This window comes from Neovison vison, chromosome 7 (assembly GCF_020171115.1).
Source record: "Neovison vison isolate M4711 chromosome 7, ASM_NN_V1, whole genome shotgun sequence".
NCBI classification, from domain to species: Eukaryota; Metazoa; Chordata; class Mammalia; order Carnivora; family Mustelidae; genus Neogale; species Neogale vison.
Genome location: NC_058097.1, coordinates 178,889,428 through 178,912,692, shown reverse-complemented (window position 1 = coordinate 178,912,692; position 23,265 = coordinate 178,889,428). Strand labels below are relative to the sequence as shown.

General features: G+C 46.0%; 1 protein-coding gene across 1 annotated transcript; it reads left to right on the top strand.

Moving 5' to 3' along the window:
• Nucleotides 1–1,731: 1,731 nt before the first annotated feature.
• Nucleotides 1,732–17,809, top strand: LMO2 (LIM domain only 2). Its single transcript, XM_044260261.1, has 4 exons — nucleotides 1,732–1,742; nucleotides 6,842–7,387; nucleotides 11,693–11,908; nucleotides 16,825–17,809. Exons 1-4 carry the CDS (start codon nucleotides 1,732–1,734, stop codon nucleotides 17,042–17,044), a joined length of 993 nt encoding a protein of 330 aa, XP_044116196.1. The 3' UTR covers nucleotides 17,045–17,809.
• The last annotated feature ends 5,456 nt before the right edge of the window (nucleotides 17,810–23,265 follow it).

Here is a 23,265-nt window from a genome sequence, read left to right as displayed (position 1 = left end):
CCCATTTTGTACGTGATAGAACCGAGGCTCAGAGCTGTCAAGTAATTTGCCTAAAACCACATAGCTAAAAAAGCCAGGACTAAAACCTAAGCTTGTCCATCTCCAAAGACTGTGTCTTTTCTCCTGTAATTGTCTGCTTCCTACACTTTGGTTCACTGTGGCCACGTCTCCTCGTGGGCAGGGGAGCCCGCAGTAGAGAAGCCAGCTTCAAAGAGTGTCCTTGCTTCCTGACTACTCCCATCTGAGGGTTCCTAGAAGCCAGGAGCCTGACCTCTTTTCCAAACCAACTTTGGGGAGCAAATCTGAACGGCATCCGAGACCTTATCTTCTCCTAAAAGTGATGCTCGAAGAAGACAAGATTTTCAAGTTCCTTCTCAACATTTCCCCGGAGAGCATGGCGCAAGCATGCTTTGGCCGGGAGGGAAGCAGGGTGACCATTTGTACATTCATTCACTCAGTGAATATTTATCAAGGGCCTCCCATGTGCTGGGCCCATTCTAGGTGCTGAAGACATAACCGGGAACAAGTCGTAAAGAATTTCTATCTTCACCGAGTTTACATCCTAGCTGGGAAGAAAGGCCAAAACAAAACACATAAGCATCTACAAATGTATATGTAGTGAAGTGGAGGTAATGATGATTCCAGGAAGAAAAATAAAGCGGCTCAGAGGATGAAGAATGATGAGAAGCGGAATTTTTAAAGGCTCTTAGGAGGATAAAACATTTGAACGGAGACCTGAATGAAGTACATGGGAGCCATGGGATAATCCAGAGGAAGAACATCACAGGCAGAGGAAAAAGCAAGTACAAAAGCCCTCCAAAAGGAATTGTCTTGGTTAGTTTTAAGGAATAGAAAAAAAAAGTTAGTGTGGCTCAAGCCCAGAGTGGGAGGGAGATGTGCGGTCACAGGAGAAGTGGGGACCAGACTGTATAAGGCTTTCTAGACCCCAGGAACGAGTTTGGATTTCAAATGTGCCACGTGCTAGGCCCTGCCCTGTGTCACTCAGGTAGGGCACCCCCCACCTCCAGCTACAGAGAGGAGACAGCTTGTACAACCCAAGAACACAAGGATGGCTCAGAAAGTCCGCTCACCCAGCTCTGACTCCCTGCTTTCACTTGGAGCAGCAATTAAGGTCAAGGTCCAGTACCCAAGGTGGGGGAGGGTTTGTTGGTGGCAGAGGTGAAAGAAAGAGCCGTTGACTCTAGGTCTCATTTGCCTTGCCCCTCAAAGGTCCTGAATTATCAATGGGTGTTCAAATATTATACAGCTGGCATCTGTAGGAAAATCTGAGGAAAATCTTCCTTGGAAGCTTACTATGTGCCAGTCTCCTTTCCAAGCACTTTATGTGTTTCATTCCTCAGGATCATCATAAGGGCGCCATGGGATGGGGACTCTGAATTGCCCGCAGATGCAGCAACCAAGGTCCAGAGAGGTGGGGCAGCACGTCAAAGGTTCACAAAAATGGTGCTGCTAAGGTTGGCGCAGGGACAGGCGGAGCCCTCTAGGGAGGCTCCTTTGAACCCCTGCCGCTCCCAAGAGCAAGCCAAGGAATCACATTGTTGGGGTCCCTTCCTCTAGAACATGCTAGGAGCTTACGTCTGCCAAGACCTTGCTGTGGAGTTGTGACATGGGAGGGCAATGATTCAGCACTGGATTGTGCCTCTCGTCTTAGCTATAAAAGCCAGTCTAGAAGTTGTTGGAAAGGGGGAAATCTGCTAGATACAATCAGGGATGCAGCTGAGGTAGGCAATGTAGTAGAGAAGCAATGAAGCTGTCAGCAGCTTGTCCAGAACCTAAATGGGCACAGTCCCGCATTGCTGGCTGAAGGATGGGGGTCCCCCAAGCCTGGGGCCGGTTGATGTCTTACACACACTTGAGCTTTTCCCGCAGCTTCTGGTCTCAGCATTCTTCAGTGGCTGTCCTGATGAGCTGGGAGACCAGCTAGTTGTTTCCTGATACAGTGCCTGTAATGTCTGAAAGATAGGGGTAATGACAATAGCCGCCATTTCTGGGTATTTACTGTGCACCATCATTGTGCCAAGCATTTTCCCACACATGACGCTGTTGAATCCTCTCGAAACTCCCGTGAGGTGAACAGGCATGGCAGCCACCTCACCCTAGCGCTGGCCCTGCTGAGCATTACAACAGGCAGATTTTTGACATTCAACAGATATAGAAACTGAGGCTCAGAGAGGTGAAGTAACTTCCTTCAAATCACACAGCGAACAAACAGCTGAGCTGTGTTGAACACCTACGTTCCCTCTCCTGAACCTCAGTTGAAATGGATTTTTTTTTTTTTTTTTAGACTTTCTGGGGTTGTTTTATACTAGGTAAGAAACCTGATTTACTTATCACTAAGATTACTAATCGGTCTAACATTCTGTGAAAACATATCCACCAGCTGAAATGTCCTGAAATGAGTTTGGGAGCCAGATGTCTGTGACAAAGGAATAGTTTAAAGACTTTTGCATGGGGACTGAAGCCATGTTAAGACAAATCTTTATTTCGGTTGCTATATGTGAATGTCACCGCTAACAGGCATGGGATACAACTTAGCTTCTGACGATTGGGGAAAAGAAATAAAAGAAGTAAACTGTCATTCTTGGAATTTTTCCAATGACATTTGCATTTTCATTTCTATTAGAAGTCCATTTGAGCAAAGAAATGAAGCCTTAGTCACTGGAAACTGCTCTTCCCTAGAAAACAATTGTACATGTAATAAGCAAAAAGAATAGAAAATGCCAACAGGAAAAAAGTCATCTACCCTGGGTCAGATTCATCATGTAGACTGCTTCAGCCTTCCTCCGACATTCATGTTCAATTTTAATTTAGAAATTAAAATTTCTAAATTTTAAGGTATTCAAGATTTGCAAGGAGTCGGGGTTGGGGATGCAGAGACGGAATTAAATTACAATCCTTCCGGCTAGGGTTCAAGTGCAGATTTTCCCAACTCTCAAGAACTATCAAATTGCCTCTTCTGCAGAAGGCATGAGGTTTGCTATGGAAAGATACAATGAGGTCATGATTGCTTTAAAATTGTTCATAATAAAAACACATTTTGAGATTTGATTCTAAATGTTAAGCTTAAATTTGAGCAATTTAATTGCCCGTTGAATAGAAATGAAATCCCACCGGTAAGCAGTTATTTCTTACAACCACTATGTGTGAAATTGAAATCTTAAGATACCATTTCAAATATTCACTTTCTCTAAGGAAGTCCTCCCCAAAGAGCTGTGAAAGATAAGAAACTGACCCAAAGTCATAGGCAGTAATCTCTCTTTCTTTACATACTGGGGTCAAACAGAAGCATATTATTAAAAGGAAAACTTTATGCTCCAAACTTCGTGGTTCAGAGGTCACTTCAAGGATATATTTATTTAACAGCTAACTTGAGTCCTGTACAAAACTGTAACAAGGAAGGTGGCAACTTGTCAGATTTAATAGAAGTAAACACGTGCAAACATATCATCTACTCACCAAGGTAGTGGACACTGAAATGGAAAATGCTTGTATGTTTAAGAACAATAGGAAGTGAGATGAGGGGACCCTGCTCCGTTTGCTTTTTTTCTTTTTTAAAGATTTATTTATTTATTTATTTGACAGAGGGAGATCACAAGTAGGCAGACAGGCAGGCAGAGAGAGAGAGAGAGGAGGAAGCAGGCTCCTTGCTGAGCAGAGAGCCCAATGCGGGGCTTGATCCCAGGACCCTGAGATCATGACCTGAGCCGAAGGCAGAAGTTTTAACCCACTGAGCCACCCAGGTGCCCCATCTCCGTTTTCTTTAAAACAAAACAAAACAAAACAAAGAACTGTTTTTAAATATGGGTGGGGGGTTCTTATTTTAAACCCTCATTTCACATCCAAATTGAATTTCAAGCTCTGTATTTATTTTTTAAGTTTTTAACTTGTCTTTTATATAGGTATAATTGACATACACCAATATATTAGTTTCAGGTGCAGAAGATGATTCAATATTTGCACATATTTCAAAAGATCACTATAATACGTCTAGTTAATATCCATCACCACGGTTGCACATTTTTTTTCTTAAAATGAGAACTTTTAAGATTTGCTCTCTTACCAATTTTGAAATATGCATTACAGTATGATTAATTACAGTCTCCACGCTGTACATCATAACCCCAGGACTTATTTATTTTATAACGGGAAGTTTGTACCTTTTGACCACCTTTACCAATTTCGCCTACACTTTTCCCTCCCCTCAGGCAACCACCAATCTGTTCTGTATATAAGAGCTTGTTTTTCATTTTTTAGATTCCACATCTAAGTGAGATCCTATGGAAGTTGTCACTCTCTGACATTTCACTTAGCATAATGGTCTCAAGCTTCACCCATGTTATCGAAGATGGCAAGATTTTTTTTTATAGCTGAATAATATTCCATTGCATGTGCGCGTGCATGTGCGTGTGTGTGTGCGCGCGCGCGCACTCATCCTCTTTATCCATTCATCCGCTGATAGGCGTTTAGGTTGCTTCCGTATCCCGGTGATTGTAAAGAAGACAGCAATGAACACAGAGGTGCATATAATCTTTTCGAGTTAGTGTTTTCATTTTCTTTGGATAAATACCCAGAGGAATTGCTGAATTCAAGGACTTTTTAAACTCTCCCAGTGACGTCTTTGGCTATAACATAGCAGCTCCCTTTTATGTGCACTTAATGTATGTTGAGTGTTTTCCATGCATTTAATCTCCTGTTATCACTCCCACTGCCTTTTAAGTTTATGTGCCATGCTTTGCATGCTTTTACTCATTTAATTCTCACAACAACTGATGCGTTAGGTTCTGGTACCCCTACTTTATAGATGAGGATTCAGGGAGTTTAAATCCTTGCTGTGAGCCCAGGTTCACACAGATGGGAAATGGTGGGTTAGACTGACTTCAGACCAATTACCCAGTACTGTCTCCTCATATTAAGTAACTCTCCTAGGCCGTGCGAGCTGATAAGGACCCAAGTGAAAGCCAGTTAGTCCTTGGCATTTAACTATGGCACTGACTGGCTCAACATAGGCAAACTGCTAATCAGGACCTTTTGGTTAATTTTCATTTCTGTTTATAGGGGGATAAGTTACATATCTATCACATAATTTAGGATTGCCTAAAATGTCTAGGGTTTTGTTTTGTTTTGTTTTGTTTCTTGTTTGTTTGTTTTTGTTAAAAGCAAGGATCTGATCAGGATATCTTTTTATATATTGAAGGCCTTGAGCTTCCTTGGTCACACATGTGTGTACACACGCACTCTCTCTTTTATAATTTTAATTATACCCATTAGGGATCCGACCTTGGACACAGGAAGACAAGAAAATGACAAAAGCATGCAGGCAACAGTAAATTCTGGTTTTCATTTGTAAAGAGTCAGGGAGGCTTGGCTCTGAACAGAGAAAATGAAGTGATCAGCCACCAGCATTTCGCCGTAAACTCCAAGTCCTTCAATGTCCTCTTTAAAATGGGAATAAAGGGGTGCCTGAGTGGCTCAGTGGGTTAAGCCTCTGCCTTCAGCCCGGGTCATGATCTCAGGGTCCTGGGATCCAGCCCCTGAGCAGGGAGCCTGCTTCCCAACCCCCGCCCCTGTCTTTCTGCCTACTTGTGATCTCTCTCTCTCTCTGTCAAATTAAATAAATAAATAAATATTTTAGAAAAATAAATAAATAAAATGGGAATAAAATGTCTATGACCATGATCCAGACTATTTACATGCAACTGTGGATTCTGAAAGTCCTTGGTAATTTCCTCTTTGCTTGCAAACTTGTAACTGGCATCCTGCCCAAATAGACCTTTAGTGATAATTTCTGAAGACAATAATTTCTGAACACAGTAATTTTCAAGGAACTCTGATGAGACCCAAAGTTTTTCTGTACAGGCTATTAGCCTCCTAGACTTTGCCGTTATGGCTGGAGAGGAAGCCTGAACTCCAAAATCAAGTCTGGCTTCTTTCTTTCCCTACCCAGGGCAAAATAGCCTCCCAAGTATTGCTGTTGACCGTTGGAAAGGCGCTTTCTCTGTGCGGAGTATTACTGGCACTTTCCATGGGGGCACTTCCACCGCAGGAGTCCGATTTGTGAAAGATGCTGAGGGATGGAATTCTGCCGCCAGCAGATGGAGAGGGGACTCAGGGCCGCGTGGTCCCTCCCAACCACCCTCCCCCCCCCCACTTCCCCACCCCCACCTCCCACCCCCAGGGATTAGCTGCCCCCGGCTCTGCTCAGGCGTACCCAGCCCGTGCGGTCCCCGCTCGCACAGCACCAGCCGCCTCTCTGGAGCGCGGACGCAGTCACAAGCCGGCCGCCAGCAGAGCCGCGCTGTCCGGGGCACCCCCGCGCGCTGTGCCCGCGGACCTGGGACCTCGAACCCCGGACGGCCGCTAAAGCCACCCGGAACGCGTGCATTTCTGTATGTGCTTATTCCACGTTCTTGTCTTGTCTTTCTTCCGTGAGCGGCCTGCTGGTTACTTTCAGGCTTAGTTAACCAAAAGGGAAACGCCGAAGAGGGGAAGCCCTAAAGAATGATTTAGACGCAACCCAGCCGCCCCCCCGAAGGAGCCGTGTTCACTGAGCGACTCCCCCCGCCCCCGACGCTGGCCCCTTTAAGAAGCCAAGTCGGTCCTGATGCTGCTGTTTGTATTGCTAATCCCCAGGAGCCCCGTTTTAAAAAGGGGGGGGGACCGGGCAGCTGTCTCTTTAAATGTGATTTCCTTCTATTGTATTTGAATCGTGATCAGGAAAAAGGAAATGAAACCAGAGACAGAGGGAAGCTGAGCGAAAATAGACCTTCCCGAGAGAGGAGGGAGCCCGGGGACAGAGGCACGGTCCCCTCCCCGCCCCCAGGCCGCCGCCCCCTCCCTGCCCTCGCCGGCGAGCTGCGCGCCGCGACCCGGGTCGAAGGTGCGAGGGACTCGGGGCGGCCGGGCGGGCGCGCACGATCCCCGCGGGCGGCGCGGAGCTGGTGACAGCGCGCGAGCCGAGCCGGACCTGGCGGCGGCGGTGGCAGCGGCGGCGGCGGCGGCGGGACCGGGATGGAAGGTTAAGTCCTGAGCAGCAGCAGCAGCTGCAGCCGCCGGGGCCAGGCTGCGCGCCCCGGTCCCCGCCTCGGCCGCGGCGCGCCGGCAGCCCGGTGATTCGCTCTCTCTCTTTGGCGTTTGAAGGGAGCGCGGTGACTGTCCTTGAACGCGGAGGGGCGAGCTCGCCGCCGGAGCGCCGGAGCAAGAGGAGGCGCAGGAGCGGTGGTGGCGGCAGCGCCCGAACACCCGAGGGGGTCCGAGCCCCGGCAGCCGGCCAGCCCCGCGCCACAAAGGGAGCGCCCCCGCCTCCTGGCACGCCACCTCCCTCCCCAATGTCCTCGGCCATCGAGAGGAAGAGCCTGGACCCGTCTGAGTAAGTGTGGCTCCCCTGCCCCTGCCACCCACGGAGACCACGGCCTCCTGCCCTGGGGCTGCAGGGTAGCGCCGGCGGCGGGCGACAAGGCTCCAGGTGCGCGCCCGCAGCGTGCCCTTGGCTCCCTCTGCCTTGCGCGGGGCTCCCCCCTTACTCGCGGGTGGCTCTGGGGACTGTGGGAGAGGGGTAGGCACCCCGCGGCAGGGAGAGGGGTCCGGCCTGGCACCTCTGCGGGCCCCTCCCGGCTACCTGGGACGCACCTCAAAGCCACCGCGGGCCAGAAAGTTTACACGGGAACAGGCACAGGGGGGAGCTCGGAGGCGCGCAGGTGCAGTCCCGAGAGCTTTCTGGGCTTGGTTCTGCTCCCTTCTCACCTCTCGCTTCCTCGGTCCCCATTCTCTTTGTCCACTTGATCCTGGAAGGGGGGACATTCCAAGTGGAGGCCTCCCGAGTCCCCTACGGCCCCCTTAGCGGTGCGCAGGTGGAGCGGCAGCCAGCAGCGCCAGGGACGGGCGGGTGAGGGGGTCCAAGTGTCCACCTAGGAGCTCTCCCTGGCCTCCAGAGACTTTCGAGCTCCTAAATCCGGAGTTAATTTGGGGTCCACTGATGGGGGCCTGTGAACCTCAAAAGTTAGTGCATCGTTTTGTGTATAGGTGAATTCTGGGGGAGCAGTGGCTCATAGCATTTATCACAGTCTCAAAGGGGTTTGGGGTCAGGGAACGAGAGCGCTAATGAACATTTGCCGCAGTCTTTTCTGAGCTTTGTTGGTTTGGAATGTTCCCCTGTTCCCAACCTATACCTCCAATCCATTCTTTAGCTTTAACAAGGGGAGAAAGGGTTGTTTAAGATATCATTTTCCCGTCAGCGCAAATGCCCTTTTAAGATTCATTAGCTGTCTGGTATTGAGAATTTTTATTCCTTTGAAGTCCCCATCTAATCCTTTGAAGGGATTTGTTACACAGACCAAAGGAGCTGGTTAATGACTTGTCCATTTGTGCTTTTAAGAGGCATTTGTTTTCTCTTCTTTTCTTTTCCTGCTTTAAAGGAATTGTGCTTTCCTGATTGAAGTCTCTCCCTCCCCCAGTTCCAGCCATCTATAGTGTTTATATACCTGGGCTTTACCCTCAGTTACCAGCATAAACACTCAGCATGCTCTTATAAAATACAGGAAGTACCATGATCCGGTGAGAACATAAACATCACTCTTCAATCTTGAAGGCTCAGACCCCTGTTCTATAAGGGACCAGGTCTGTTAAGGAAAAACACAGCTTCCTTCAACAAATGCTTGGGAGAAAAAGAACATTCATTTTTAAAACAATGTATCTCCTCAGACGCAGGGTTTAAAGGGTGGTTTGCACACTTTTTTTTTTTTTTTAATAAACCTAGAATTACAACTTCGCCCTCAGTTTTTAGAGCCTGGGCAAGACCCTAGTAATGCAAGAAGAGTGAACGGGATGTATTGGTGCCTAATGCCTTTTCGATCAGCAGAACTTAGTCACTAATCCTTTTATTAGGAGATAAATCTGGAGGTTTCAGTTCCCTGAAGGAGGTTTGCTCTTTTCAAAGTTCGTGCTTTTTCACTGAGGTTAGAAAATGGGAACATCCTAGCCTCAGAGTACAGCAGGCATTTGCTGAAGAATGCTCATCCTTCATTTCACCATGTGCCCCATAAAGACGGGGTCTACCTGGAGATGGACAAGCTAGTTGGAAATTACTGTAGCACCTCCCACTCCCTTCTTTTATTGGAAATTGTTGAGCTGGATCCCAGAAATCCAGGCCAAAGTGATATTCAGGTATAAGATTCAGGGTAGGCTCCAGGAGAATGTAAAATATTTGAGGGTGAATCCCATTCATTCATTACCTTGGAATATCCATGAAACATAATGTGATATTATCGTTAATTACAGAAAGCTAGATAGAGCCAATATCTTATCCTGTCCTTTTCTATCTCATCTTGGACCGTCACAATGGCTCTTTGCTTAACATTTCTACCGTAGTGGAACACTGTCCTCCCCGATGTCTCATTGTGTATTTACTTAAAGCCCACTTGGGTCATGACTATGGGCATCTCCTAGGTAGGGATACAAGTTTGCCTATAGGCGTTTGCAAATGAAACATTTTACTTACTTACTTACTTACTTACTTATTTGCAAATGAAACCTTTAGACAGAAAGTCAGCCAGAATTCTGGAGGATAGAGATTTCCTCTACCACCTACCTATGAGTAACAAGAGCGGTTCATTTTAATTCCAGGCAATTTTGCACCAGCAAAGTGCAGATTCTCCTTTTTCACAGATGGTTGGCAGCATCGCCATCAGGCCATCGAGTGTGGTCAAGGTTGCATGAGTATTTCTGGAAGCCCGAAGTCAGACCGTGGGCCGTGGAAAGAGAAGACATGCGTTTCTTAGTTGATGCATGTGAAAAATGCTGGGGATATTATTTTTCAAAAGGGAGAATGGAAGTACTTAGGTGTAACCTGTGGAAACAAAGAAAAGCGAGTGAGGCTTCAGTGAATTTTTAAAACTATTTAAAGTCTAGAGTGTTTAAAAGAAAACTGACTTGGGTTTCACATTTTCTAATTCTAAGAAGGGATCATCTTATGAAGGACACTGACCCTTGGTCTACAAAGCGTGGACTTGGCTTCAGTATTCCTAAGTACTCAGGGAGGTGTGCACTTTCTAGAAAGAGGCACCTGAAATTGTCAGTGTATGTGATCAACACGGATTACCTGTGTCTCATCTTCCCTCAGTATAATGGGTGCTGAGCTCTGTGGGGCCCGGGCCAGTCAGGACACAAGGTCACCTGGCAAGTCAGTTTCAGCTAGAAATAGGAGATAGATTTATACTCTCAAGATACAGAGAAGCAAAGTCCCTTAGGGAATCCCATGGTTGGAAGTGCTCCATTTTAAAAAACATAATGGATTAAAAAAAAAAAATTGTGTTTGAGTAAGATTCAAAAGAGCATTTACTTGTTAATTGTTCCAAAGCAACTGGTATTTGGGTTTTCCCGTGTTCCATTTGGTGCGGGAATAGTTTCTTTCCACTCTCTTTTATTTTCTTCCGGCAAATAAAAATATTTATTTTAAAATGTAAAACAGTAGTATCCAGATCCCAGTGAAGCCAAGAGGACTGCAGATCCTATCTGACTTTTTAAACGAAGAAACACATCTCACAGGCTCGCTATTAGCAATTGCCTGCATGGAGATTTCAGTCTGTTTAATTGCCTTCCACTCTCTTGAAAATAATCATTACTCCTTCCTCATTTTCTTTTTTTTTTTTTTAAAGATTTTATTTATTTGACAGAGAAAGATCACAAGTAGGCAGAGAGGCAGGCAGAGAGAGAGAGGAGGAAGCAGGCTCCCTGCTGAGCAGAGAGCCCAATGTGGGACTTGATCCCAGGACCCTGAGATCATGACCTGAGCCGAAGGCAGCGGCTTAACCCACTGAGCCACCCAGGCGCCCACCCCTTCCTCATTTTCTTTCCTAAATCAGCTTTGTCCAAATTGGTTTTGCTGTTGTAAATATTTTCACATGCAGAAAGGTCTGCTTAGTGTCCCTTGTAAGTCTAACAATGGCCTTACTACCTGGGCTTTTTCTTCAAGGATTCACTCAGTAATAAGGATGGGATGTGGAATTTCTATTTAAAAAATTATATATATATATATATATATATATATATATATAATTTTAAAATAATAATAAGAAGAATTCCTAATATATCCTGATGGAATTTTTATTTGGAACCAAGAAAACAACCTAAGATAATCTTTGATTAGTTTCTTCTTTCTTCCTCACTTCTGCTTTTCGTGCAGTTGGGAAGGGCTCGGGGTAGGATGGGCATGGAAATTCAACAAGGAACTTGCAGATTTTGAGCCCTCCGGGTAGTGGGCTCTGAAGCTGGCAATTCTTCTAGTCTGGAGTGCCTCCTGTGGGGCTCAGTAGGGCCCTTGAGTCTAGGCCTGGAAGGAGGAAAAAGAAGGAGAAATGGCAAGAGACTGAAGGAGAGTAGGAAGGGAGGGTGGAAAAAAAGAAATAAAAACAAGAGAGGGCAGAGGGCCCAGAACGGTGCAGGGCTCGGGGCCGGGGTGCAGAGCCACTGGCATTTTTTTCCATAGCATCGAGGGTGGAAGGCCTCGCTCTCTCCTGTCCTGACCCAAGCTAGCTGGGCCCCTCTGCCATCTGGCCTCTGGATATTAGCCCCGTCCTTTCTCCTGTCTCCAAACTGAAACTGTCCTGTTCGGCCCAGAGCGATGGCTCACCCCTGGTGCCCATCCCAAGGTTATCCCTAACGCAGGTCTTCTTTCCAGGGAGCCAGTGGATGAGGTCCTGCAGATCCCCCCGTCCCTGCTGACATGCGGCGGGTGCCAGCAGAACATCGGGGACCGCTACTTCCTGAAGGCCATCGACCAGTACTGGCACGAGGACTGCCTCAGCTGTGACCTCTGCGGGTGCCGGCTGGGCGAGGTGGGGCGGCGCCTCTACTACAAGCTGGGTCGGAAGCTCTGCCGGAGGGACTATCTCAGGTACCCTCCCTCCACACCCCCAGGGGCCCCGAGCTGGGAGGGTGAGAGGCCATGCACAGCTGCGTCTAGCTCTTCCGTTCCAGCCACCTGCCCAGATGTCCGGGCCAGAGGTTGTGTCTCAGCTGGCCTATGCAGAGAAGTCTTTGGCATCTCTTCCTGTTGGAGAGGCATAGTCGCAGGGACACATTCCTATGTCAAATACTAATTTTTTAGAGGTGAGACAATGATGAACATAACATTCCCTACAGTAGTTCCTTTGAGGAGCACACCAGGGGAGGGGCCCGGGAGGGAATCACAGAGTGCTCCACAGGAACCAGGAGGCTTGGGGTCGAACAGCTGGATGGTGGGTTCTTAGGGGTGCACTTAATGCTCCCAAATACATATATAGGTTATAAAAGATTCTTTTGTAGGACTCTAATCTTACGTGATTTAAAAGGCCTGAGCCTTTGCCCTGTTACAGGGCAAAGGCTCTGAGATCAGCTGTTGGTTGAAGTCCTGGCACCACAGCTGTGACCCGGGCCAAGTTCTTTAGCGTTCCTCAGCCTTTATTTCTTCCCCTATAAAAATGGGGGTAATAGCAGCACCTACCTCCAGGGAGGAGGTAAGTATTCGGTAGGGTAATGCGTGTGAATTGCTTGGCTTGGTGTGTGAATATCAGATAGATGTTAGATGCCCTTGTAACTAACCCTCACAACATTAAGTCTTTCCTGCCTGACGAACAGAGACGGAAGAGTGGAAGCAAAGGGGCGCCTGGGTGGCTCAGTGGGTTCAGCCTCTGCCTTCTGCTCTGGTCATGATCCCAGGGTCCTGAGATCGAGCCCTGCATCAGGCTCTCTGCTCACTGGGGAGCCTGCTTTCCCCCTCTCTCTCTGCCTGCCTCTCTGCCTACTTGTGTTCTCTGTCAAATAAATAAATAAAAACCTAAAAAAAAAAAAAAAAAGAGTGGAAGGAAAAAATAGGAACACTACAACACCCCGTGAGACAGGAGCAGAGGACATCTTCTGATGCTCTGGGTCATACTGTTGGCCAGGTGAATTTTCCGGCATTCAGTGAGTGCCTTTGCCCAGAATGTTCTAGCATTTCCAGTTTCATATTAGCTGCTGTGGAGGTAACTCTGTGCCCTCTACTGTCAGATCTGCTCAACTGTGTAGCTGTCAGTTTCTTGCCATCTTCCCGTGGCAAAGGGTCCGTGGAGCACGAAGCCCTAATGCATTAGGACCACCCAACCCGGAAGCTCGTTTAGACTCCACTGCCCTTGGCCGCCAGGCTACCTCTTCCTCCCAAACCTGCCCTCAGAGCATTTTTACATGGAAAAAAAAAAAATGCAGGCAATTCCACGGTGAAGGAAGCTTATCTGTTTACCCAGAGATGGATAGAATACGCTTCCCCCCTCCCTAAATTCTCTGATAAAGCCCTTGCACATTTGGTGGTTCAGAGAAAATAAGTTGAGTTTTCAATGACTGTGATTAGAATTTTGGTCCATTTTTTTATTAAGTTACAAGAAAATGGAACTGGGATAAATAGAGACCTGATTTTGCTGGCTACCAGTTTGCCAAGTCAGTGCAGAAAGCAGACGGGTAAATGATTCCCATTGGGCCCCCTGACTACATCCCTGTCAAATCATTTGAATCTTATTAAATGAAGTGCAGATAGAGTCAGGTCAAAAGGAGCCCTGGCTTCTCCCTATCTCTATGGTTTTCTGTAACGTTCGAGAATAAACCCAGTGCCGCCTGGGCTTGTTCATCTTTTGCATTTTTAAAAAGAAGGGAAAAAAATTGTCTGGGAGAACCCAGTGTTAATTAACTTGTGTCTTGGTGACATGAAGTAATTCTTCTCCCTGCTACATTCCTAGGCAACATGTTAATTAACTCTCTGTTAGTGCCGGCATTTCCAGCCACCCTTTAATATTTATATTATTGTTATTAAAATGGGCAGGAGAAAGCTTAAGACATTGACACCTCTTGACAGAGGAGAAAAACCTTTTTTTTTTTTTTGCTTCAGGGATGGTCCTTTCGCCATGGACTTGCTTACCTGCATTCTTAATGTATCTGGGAGCATCTTTTAAAAAGGCAAGAGTGAATAAACGGGGGTCCTGTGATGGGGTTCAGTCCTTCTTCCCTCCCGGGAGAACTTCTCCCCCTCCTGATGATTGCCCACGGCTGACCCGCCTGTTACAGTCCTTTTCAGACATTTAGCCTCAAATATTCATGAGATCCCAGTGCAGAATCTAAACCCAGCTTCTGCTTGCTGCGGGTGGGTTGTGCTGCTGGGAACCTAGCGGTAGCTGCTCATGTCAGTGCAGAGCTCCCAGATTCCGTCAGAGCCCTTTCTACCACCTTTGTGTGCAGTGCACCCCCCCAAGTGGTTTTATTTGCAACACCCAACATCTGCATCTGTTAGAGCCAAAGGGTGCCCACTGCCCCCACACTGCCAGCGGATCTTAATACTGGCCATTGACCGATGACTGGCATTGCAGGAACCTTGCAACCTTGCCTGGAGCCAGGCGGACTCCGAGACGTAACTTCGACCCTGGAGTCCCTGTGCCATCCTCCTGGCGCTCCTCTCTGAGGGCCTTTGCTGAAGACTGCAAATTGGCTTGCCTTCCTTCCCTTCTAACCAACTTCCCTTGCCTCTCACCGGCTTCGCCTGAGACTGATTCCTTAATAATTCCTCTCTTCGGGGTCTGCTTCCGGGATACCCAGCCCAGGGCACCAGTTCTTGGTGCCGGAGGTGAAGGCTCAAATTAGATGTTAAGTCCTGGCTTATTTTTCCTATTAGTAGAATCTTAGGCTACGAAAGCTGGAAGGGGCTGCAGAGGCCTTTTCTTCCAGTTCCCATGCTCTACAGCTTACGACACAGGCATCAGAAGAGAAGATGTCCTTTGCTCCGGGGCACCTGGCTCGTTAGAGGGACCTGAACCGGCCTCCCAAATATGAGTCCTTTGTCCTTCCCCTCATTAACTGCCTGATGTGCACTGTAATTTACCCCCAACTTCCCTTTAATAAATGCTCTCCTTCCTTAAGGGTCACACACCCCACGTGTTGGCTTCAAGCCACGCACACTGTTTTGTTGGGTCGTTTATCCTCACTCAGTCCCAGACTCAACTTACTGAACAGTCAGGCTTTCCACTCTGTGACCTCCAAGGTGGCAGCTTCCTACAGCTCGGCCATCTGCTATGCTGGGAGAAAATGTTCTCCCCTCCCCCCGCAATGAGTTTGTCCCCAGGTGGTGCCTCAAAAAAAATGCTCAGAGATCCTCAGATGCAAGGCGGGATTCAGAGGGAAATTAACCGGCCCAGGCTCCCACCACCAGCCCTTTACTCACAGACACAGACCGAATCTTCCTGCTTCCATTAATTCTGCCCAAATGTTTCCAAATGTGTCAATTGCCTGTCTTCCCTCCAGCCTCTCAGAATGTTCCCATCCATTCTCTGCTATCCTGAGGTGACTAAGAACGTCTGATAAGAAGCAGCATTAACCTAAGACAGTCCTAAAAGTTGGAGGTGGAAGGGGTGCGTTATCAGGCACGTGTGAAAATGCTTTCCTGTAGCAGGACGGTGCCTTTTGAGTACCCCGACCTGTGCTAAAACAGTCATTGCGGGCTTCGCCTTTGATGATCGGTGCTTTGACAGTGCTCCGGTGATCCTTCTCCTAGCCCAGTGAGGCAGATGCTGGATTACTGCCACTTTAGAAGCTCAGAGGGACCCGCTACGCTCACCCCGCCCTCAGGGCTGGTCCTGGATACGCGCAATTCAAAACTCACTTGGAGGGGCACCTGGGTGGCTCAGTGGTTAAAGCCTCTGCCTTCGGCTCAGGTCATGATCCCAGGGTCTTGGGATAGAGCCCCGGATCAGGCTCTCTGCTCAGCAGGGAGCCTACTTCCCCCTCTGCCTCTGCCTGCCTCTCTGCCTACTTATGTCAAATAAATTTAAAAAAATCTTTAAGAACCTTGAAGTTTAAAAAAAAACAAAAACAAAAAAAAACTCACGTGGTAGGGCTCCTGACCACACTGGCCTCTCCCCCAGAGTGTCTCAACCGGGAGGCCTGAGAAGGTGCATTTCTAGCAAGCCCCAGGTGAGGCAAATCTGCTGGTCCCGGGAACGCAGTTCGAGAACGAGCCACTGCCCTGGGTTCCACCGTGTCGCCTCTCCTACCTTGACAGTGAATATTTGCTTGAACTAAGTGACTGACCGAGACTTAGGGGAGTCTCGATTTTGGTGTCGGAACAGAAGTTTCTCCAGAGACTCATGCCACTGGGGCAGCCAAGGACCTTGCAGCAAGCTCTTCTGTTCAGTGTCGAAAAAGGCCGTTGGTCTCTCAGATCTGCACCGAGTATCTCCTGTTGAATTCCCTCTGTCTCCTGGAAGCTGGGGCCCCAGAGAACAGTCATGCGGAGGCGGCCATCTTAGCTTCGGGAGGAGATGCAGACCAGCCCTCTCCACGGGTGGGATCAATAGTTGTTGCCATGAGAGAATCCGGGAACCCCAGAAAGATGCCCATTTCACTGCATTCCTGCTCAGTTCCTCCTCAGACGGCCCCCAGAGATTTACTCCAGCTCTCCTTCTAAAATGAAAGTTCCCCCGGGAGGGGACACACAGTACATGCCTCACCTCTTAATTCAAATCACTTCAGCTAAGGCTCTTCCCCACAGACAAGGAGCCCCAGGGCAGCCTAGAGCAAGGAAAGCTAAGAAAAGGGGCAGGTTATGCCAAACACAGATGCCCATGGGTTGCAGCCTCCTCCTGGAGAACCCCCTTCCCTTTAGGAAAGACCCCGCGAGTTTCCCCAGACCCGCCTCTTCCTGGTTTCCTGACAGGTTGGACGTGAGCCTCCCGTATGGAACCCATCCTCAAGTCCTTTCTGCCAGTTTTGTGTCTGCCAGTGTCTTCTTAGCTTTTCTTTCTGTTTTACCCCCAGGCTTTTTGGCCAAGACGGTCTCTGCGCGTCCTGTGACAAGCGGATCCGTGCCTACGAGATGACAATGCGGGTGAAAGACAAAGTGTATCACCTGGAATGTTTCAAATGTGCTGCCTGTCAGAAGCACTTCTGTGTGGGCGACAGATACCTCCTCATCAACTCCGACATAGTGTGTGAGCAGGACATCTACGAGTGGACTAAGATCAATGGAATGATCTAGGCCAGAGTCCCCCAGCCTCTCTGGGCGGCGTGTTTCACTGAAGTCACTGTCTCCGTGGGGTCTTCACTCTTGGGCACTCTGGGGATTTGAGGGTAGGATGAGGCATTTCTTAGGGGATGGTGGATCTTCCATGGGCACCATGACACAACATCCAAGTGACATAATACAAGGGACAAGGCTTAAATCTGACAAAATGAGCAGCCTTTAGGGAGAACTTATGGACAATGGCCACAGCCCCTCCATAGGAACTGACACAATTAGTGAAGGAAAGGAGCATCCGGGAACAGGCAGGCACATGCTATCATCCTAAAACCTCACAGCTACAGAAAGGGACTTGTGTAAAGACCCGTTAGGACCTTGACCCTTGAAAACTAGAGATGTGCAATTGATTTCTTTTCTTCCTGGCTTTTATGACAACCCTGCTCTAATCACTGTCCTCCACACAAGGCAAGGACAGAGAAGAGAGTGACCACCTCCCCAAGGCCTTCAGCTTTGGACCCAAGGGAAACTGCATGGAGACACATTTCAGTTGAGAATGGAAATGGTAACTTTTAACCAAACAATTATTTAAAGCAATGGTAATGAATCACTGTTTTTAGACACTCTGGTTTGAAGGTGAGGTGTTCCACAGATTGTTTCTATACAAATGTAAATCTAAAAGCAAAAGTTGTTCAACTATTTTATTATCTTAGATTATATCAAAGTATTTGTTGTGTGTAGTTAAAAAAAAAACTGCGGACAATAAAAATGACAGACTGAAATGAAGTGCTGTTTACTTGATTATGAGTCATAATTTGGGATGGCAGGAAAATAGCTTTTCATACTGCAAAGGAGAAGTAAATAAGCAATTCACTTTTAGGTCAAATAAAAACTACCATTTATTGCTAGGGTTTAGACAAGGCAGGCACGTTTCTGTATTACTAGCAATTATATAACAGGTCATCATGTAGCTCAGAGGGATGTAGAATAATTAAATTGTTATTGTAAAATGTGCATTTCACTTCATTGTATAGAACGAATGGAAGGCAAGATCATTGCCTTTGGGAAACCTGTAACCTAGAAAGGACACAAATACATAAAACAGATTCCCTTTGGGAGAGAAGGTAATTACCTAGCTTGAAATGTGGCAAAGATGCTGAGCTTGACACTTCGATTTTCCAAGACGTGTGTCTCAGGGTATTTTATGACAAGTGGTTAAGAGGACCTTACTTTGAGGATTTAAAGCAGGCCATCTTGGTTGGTGCCTTCACCTTCCACCCTATTTAGGGCCCCATGAACTGACTCAGAGCGCCACCTGCTGGCCATCACCTCTTAGCGCGTTAGTTAAGACGGACTCAAAGAGAGTCTTACCTAGATGGATATACTTTGTTTCATAAAAATATTGGCAAGCACCAAGAAGTCTTATGGTGTCTAATTACCAAGATATCAGAAATACGTATCTAATACTACAGCCAGTTAGCTGTGGTATTGCTTTAAAACCTCCATCACTTAGGTTTGTATTTTTTTTTTCCTTCTAAAGGTGAAATAATTAAGTGATGACTCTTGATCTATAAAATGCTAGAAATGGTTAGGAAATTTGCTTATGGTGGCCTATTTAAAAGAAATCTAATTATATTGCATTGCAACTTAGGTGGTGGTAACTTGCTGCCAGTGAGGGGATGTTTGTTCTAAGTCAACAGAAGGGATGTGGTTCTTGAGTTGTGGTCTCTGAATTGGTAGTAACGGCATCACTTGAAATAAGTGATTTATTAAATTTTTTTAATTAAAAGATTGAACATTATTAAAAGTTATGAATTAAAAATGAAGATTTATGGGTTCTGCTCCAGACAGAACGGATCAGAAACTCTAGAGATGGGATTCAGCAATCCGTGTTTTAATAAGCCCTAAAGCTGATTCTGACGCACACTCACATCTGAAAACGGCTATCACAAACATTCCACAGTTAGGCAGATCATGCACTCTTAAGTCGTTAATAGTTAATATTTGACACAGAAGGTAACCAGTAACTTATCCACCCGTAGACAAGCACTGTCTACTCATGGAATTATACATAATTTTGTCACTCAGCTGACAACCGTCATCTACCAGATCAATTAGAATGCAATCCCCCATTTTTAATCATATCGACATCCATTATAATAATTATGTATATCAGCTATAACTATCTTGTGGGCAGTTAATTTTTTTTTAAATTTATTTGACACAGAGAGAGAGAGAGCACAAGCAGAAGGAGCAGCAGAGGGAGAAGCAGACTCCCCACTGAGCAGGGAGCCTGAAATGGGGCTTGATCCCAGGACCCCCCGATCATGACCTGAGCCAAAGGCAGACCCTTAACTGACTGAGCCACCCAGGCACCCCATCTTGTGGACAGTTATTAGAGCAAAATAAAAATGATTCTTGCTTTTGGAAATGTAAACTCTATTCTTAATTCCTATTGTAGGGATTAATCACTATTGTAGTACATTTAATCACTTAATCACTATTGTAGTACAATGCAAGATTCAAAAACCCAGCCAATAGCTTTGCCAACCTCCATAAAACAGTGAATATTTTCTATGTGTCAGTGGTACCAACTTGCAGAACTGTGAATGCACGGGCAGGGTCTTTGTGACAAGTCACCCCAAATGTCTAACCCACAGTGGACTTGAGAGGAAAAACAGGTAAAGAGACCTCATGAGGGACCAGCTCCTGAAGTCTACCTGTGGTCCTTGCCTGAGTGTATAACCCGTGGACCCCAGGCCCAGAGTCAGGAGAACAGAACACCTGCTCCCTCCTCTGGTCTCTCCCTTAATTCAGCAGTTTGCAGGAACATTTTGCTTCCTCTCACCTCATTAATGTCTTGTGTCCTGAACCAGCTTCCTTTTATTGCTGTCTCTAATAGAACCCCTGCTTCTCGGGGAATATCGGAATCCTACAAAGTGAAAATAGAGCGGTGAGTAGGAACTTTATCATCTGAAGATTTGGATACGAATTACAGGGACATGACTTTATTTATTTAACAAACACTTACATACCACTTACCATGTGCCAAGCACTATCCTAGGGATTTTATAAAAACTAACTCTTTCAATCCACACAACTACCATAGGTGGTAGGTTTGTACTTATTATCGTCCATGTTTTCCTGCCTGGGAAACTGAAGCATAGACAGGTTTAGTAACTTGCGCACAGTCCCACAGCTAATAAATGACAGGAGAAGGTTGCAACCAAGGACCTTCGCCCTGTGTTCTGCTGTCTCTTTCTCGGACTCACCTCCCTGAACCTCAAGTTTCTCAACTACAAAATAGGGAAAATTCATACCTTTCTCTCTGGAAAGTATTTCAGTTCAGTCTAGCTAGAAATGTAACCAAAGCGTAATAGGATATGATTAGCACCATAAAAAAGATATGTAAAAAGTGATATGAAAACATAGATAAGGGAACAATTAAATCTGGGCAGGCGTGGCTATCTGGAGTAAAGAGGAAATCACATTTGAAATGACCCTGGACCAGGAAGAGGGTGACAAGGCTAGAGCAAAGACTCAGAGACCTTGACCTTGCAGGGCAAAAAGGCAGGTAAACCCAGAGTTTTCATGGTGGTGGAAGGCTTTGCCCAGAGAGGGGCTGACGCCTGGGAGGAAATACATAGACATGAGTTTTCCTGCAATTCTGAGACTGAGTGGCAAATCAAAATAAAAAACAAGGAATCTTGGGGAGAAGGGGAAGGAGGGAGGGAGCAAGATGGGCCTGGAACATCTCCTTATGCCAGCAAGCAAGGAAGTACTAAAAAGGGGGCAGGGGGTGGGGTGGACATAGGAGTGTCCCAAGCACAAAGAAGCCAGCTTGAAGGGGCTATCAATGGCCACATCTGGGAGAATTTGACTAACAGAATAATGAAGGACCGTTAAGAGTTGTAAACCATTGGGGGAAAATAAAACTCTGTGAGTTCATACCAATAGTAAGTAAATGGAGAAGAGGGAAGACCCTTGCTCACAGCAGAATCTTGAGTCCCAGCTGCTAAATGTGAAGACCGTATGGGAGCTGGGAGATCATCATTTGCATCTATCATAGTAAGATGACAGACTCAAACAAGAATCATGAACAGTTGCTATATGTCATCAGAGAAAGAGCAGGATATTTGGATGGTCCCAAAGTGCCTTCCTGTATATTGCTTATTCGGGACAATGGGGGAATCCAGTAATTGCACAGTGGAGAGATTGGATAACACCTTGACCTGGTGATCAATGAGGGACAGATGGACACTGTATGCCTCCAGATGTGACATTCTGTAAGGGACACAACCTCATTCGCTTTAGTAGCCTGCTCGAGAATGGATAACCTGAATTAGGAGACACATTACCAGACAAACTCAAAATGATGAACATTGAATTTTTTTAAAAAGAAGGGGGAAAGAGGGGTGCTCGCGTGGCTCAGTTGGTTGAGTGTTGGACTCTTGATTTCGGCTCAGGTCATGATCTCGGGGTTGTGAGATGGAGCCCCCCAATCAGGCTCCACGCAGAGTGTGGAGCTTGCTTAAGATTCTCTCCCCCGTCCTTCCCGCCTTGTTCATGCTTGCTGTCTCTCACTTTCTCTCTCTCTAAAAAAAGGGGGTAGGGACAGAAGTGAACTTTATCCTCAAAAATGCCAATATCATAAAGGACAAAGAGAGGGTGTAGAAATGTCTCAGATTCAAGAAGGCTAAGGAAACCCGACAACTAAATATGATACATGGCCCTTTACTGAATCCATTTCTAGAGGGGAAAAAAAGTGTTGTGAAGGACATCATTGGGTCAGTTGATAAAATCTGAAAGGGTAGATTAGTTCAAAGTATTGCACAGATATTAAATTTACTCAGGTGATAATTATACTGTGGTTATGTAAAATAATATTCCTCCTGTTAGGAAATACAGGATGAAATGCTTAGGGGGCAAAGATAATGATGTAACTTATTCTCAAGTGATTAAGAAAAATATATATGTGCATATGGGGGTGAATAAGTGATAAAGCAAATGGGATAAAATGTTAACAGGCGAATCTACATAAAAAATACACAAGCGTAGTATTTTTATTCTTGCAACTTTTCTCTAAGTTTGAGACAATTTACAAATAAAAAGTTTTTCTAAAAAAAAATCTCAGGAATTTAACCTTTATTTGTTGTGGGCTTTTGGTTCAATTAGGAGAAGAATAGGAGAGCTAAAGAGAGGAAAAATAGATTTAAAAGTCGATGATACACTACTATCCATTTGCCACAATTTTAATGTAATTTTGATCTTGGGAATAAAGGTCATGTGTCTCAAGCAAGCAATGACCCCAAACATACACATACAATGTGAATGATGTGTTTAGGAGGATTCACTTAATGCCAGTTTCTGAAACAGGTTATTTCTCAACCTTCTAAAATGAGCTTACTACAAATTCTGCATTTCCTTTGTAATTAGGATCAAGATTTAATGATCTGGCTCTGAAATGTGTGTATGACAGGACCAGGAATCTAAGCTATCACGTTTTGTACATAGATCTAAGAACTGAGTTGAAAGAAGTTTCAAAGCAGTAAGGTCACTTCCGTTCTCTATCAGTAGCTATGCATTAATTCTCCCATAAATTCATCATGTCTCTGAGTTAATAGAATCTTTGAAGCTAAATCAAGTCAATTTCCATTGTCCCATTGTGGAGCTTTTGAACTGCGTTCACTAAATTATCCTATTTGATGGCTACCTTGAAGATGGCTTTATGGTGATCCTACGAAAACCCCCAGCAGCAGTGTGTCCCAGACGTTCCACACCACCCCATTCGTTTCATTATTTAATGGCAGCTCAAGGCAAATAAATGCCCACCCCCTTAGGGAAACAGTAAGTAAAACAGATATCAAGATAATGTAATGTGATAGCAAGAACACAGAAATGGACATTAAAAACCTTAAAGGTACGTCTTTAAACAGACCTTAGGTTCCTTATTTGCACAATGAGGAACTTATTGTGGATTTCTCTAGGAAGCTGTTACTCAAAATGTCATTTACAGACTGTTAAGTATGGACATTGGGATTAAGGGTTTGTCATAGCCAGTCTCCAAAATACCCCCAGTGATTCTCGCTTATATCATCTCTTTCCACATCAAGTAGGGCTAACAGGTCTAACCAACAGACTGTTGCAGAAATCACAGTGTGACTTCTGAAGTTAGGTCATTAAAGACTTTGTGGCTTCTACCATGCAGTCTCTTGGCTCACTTGCTGTGGAGAAAACCAGCT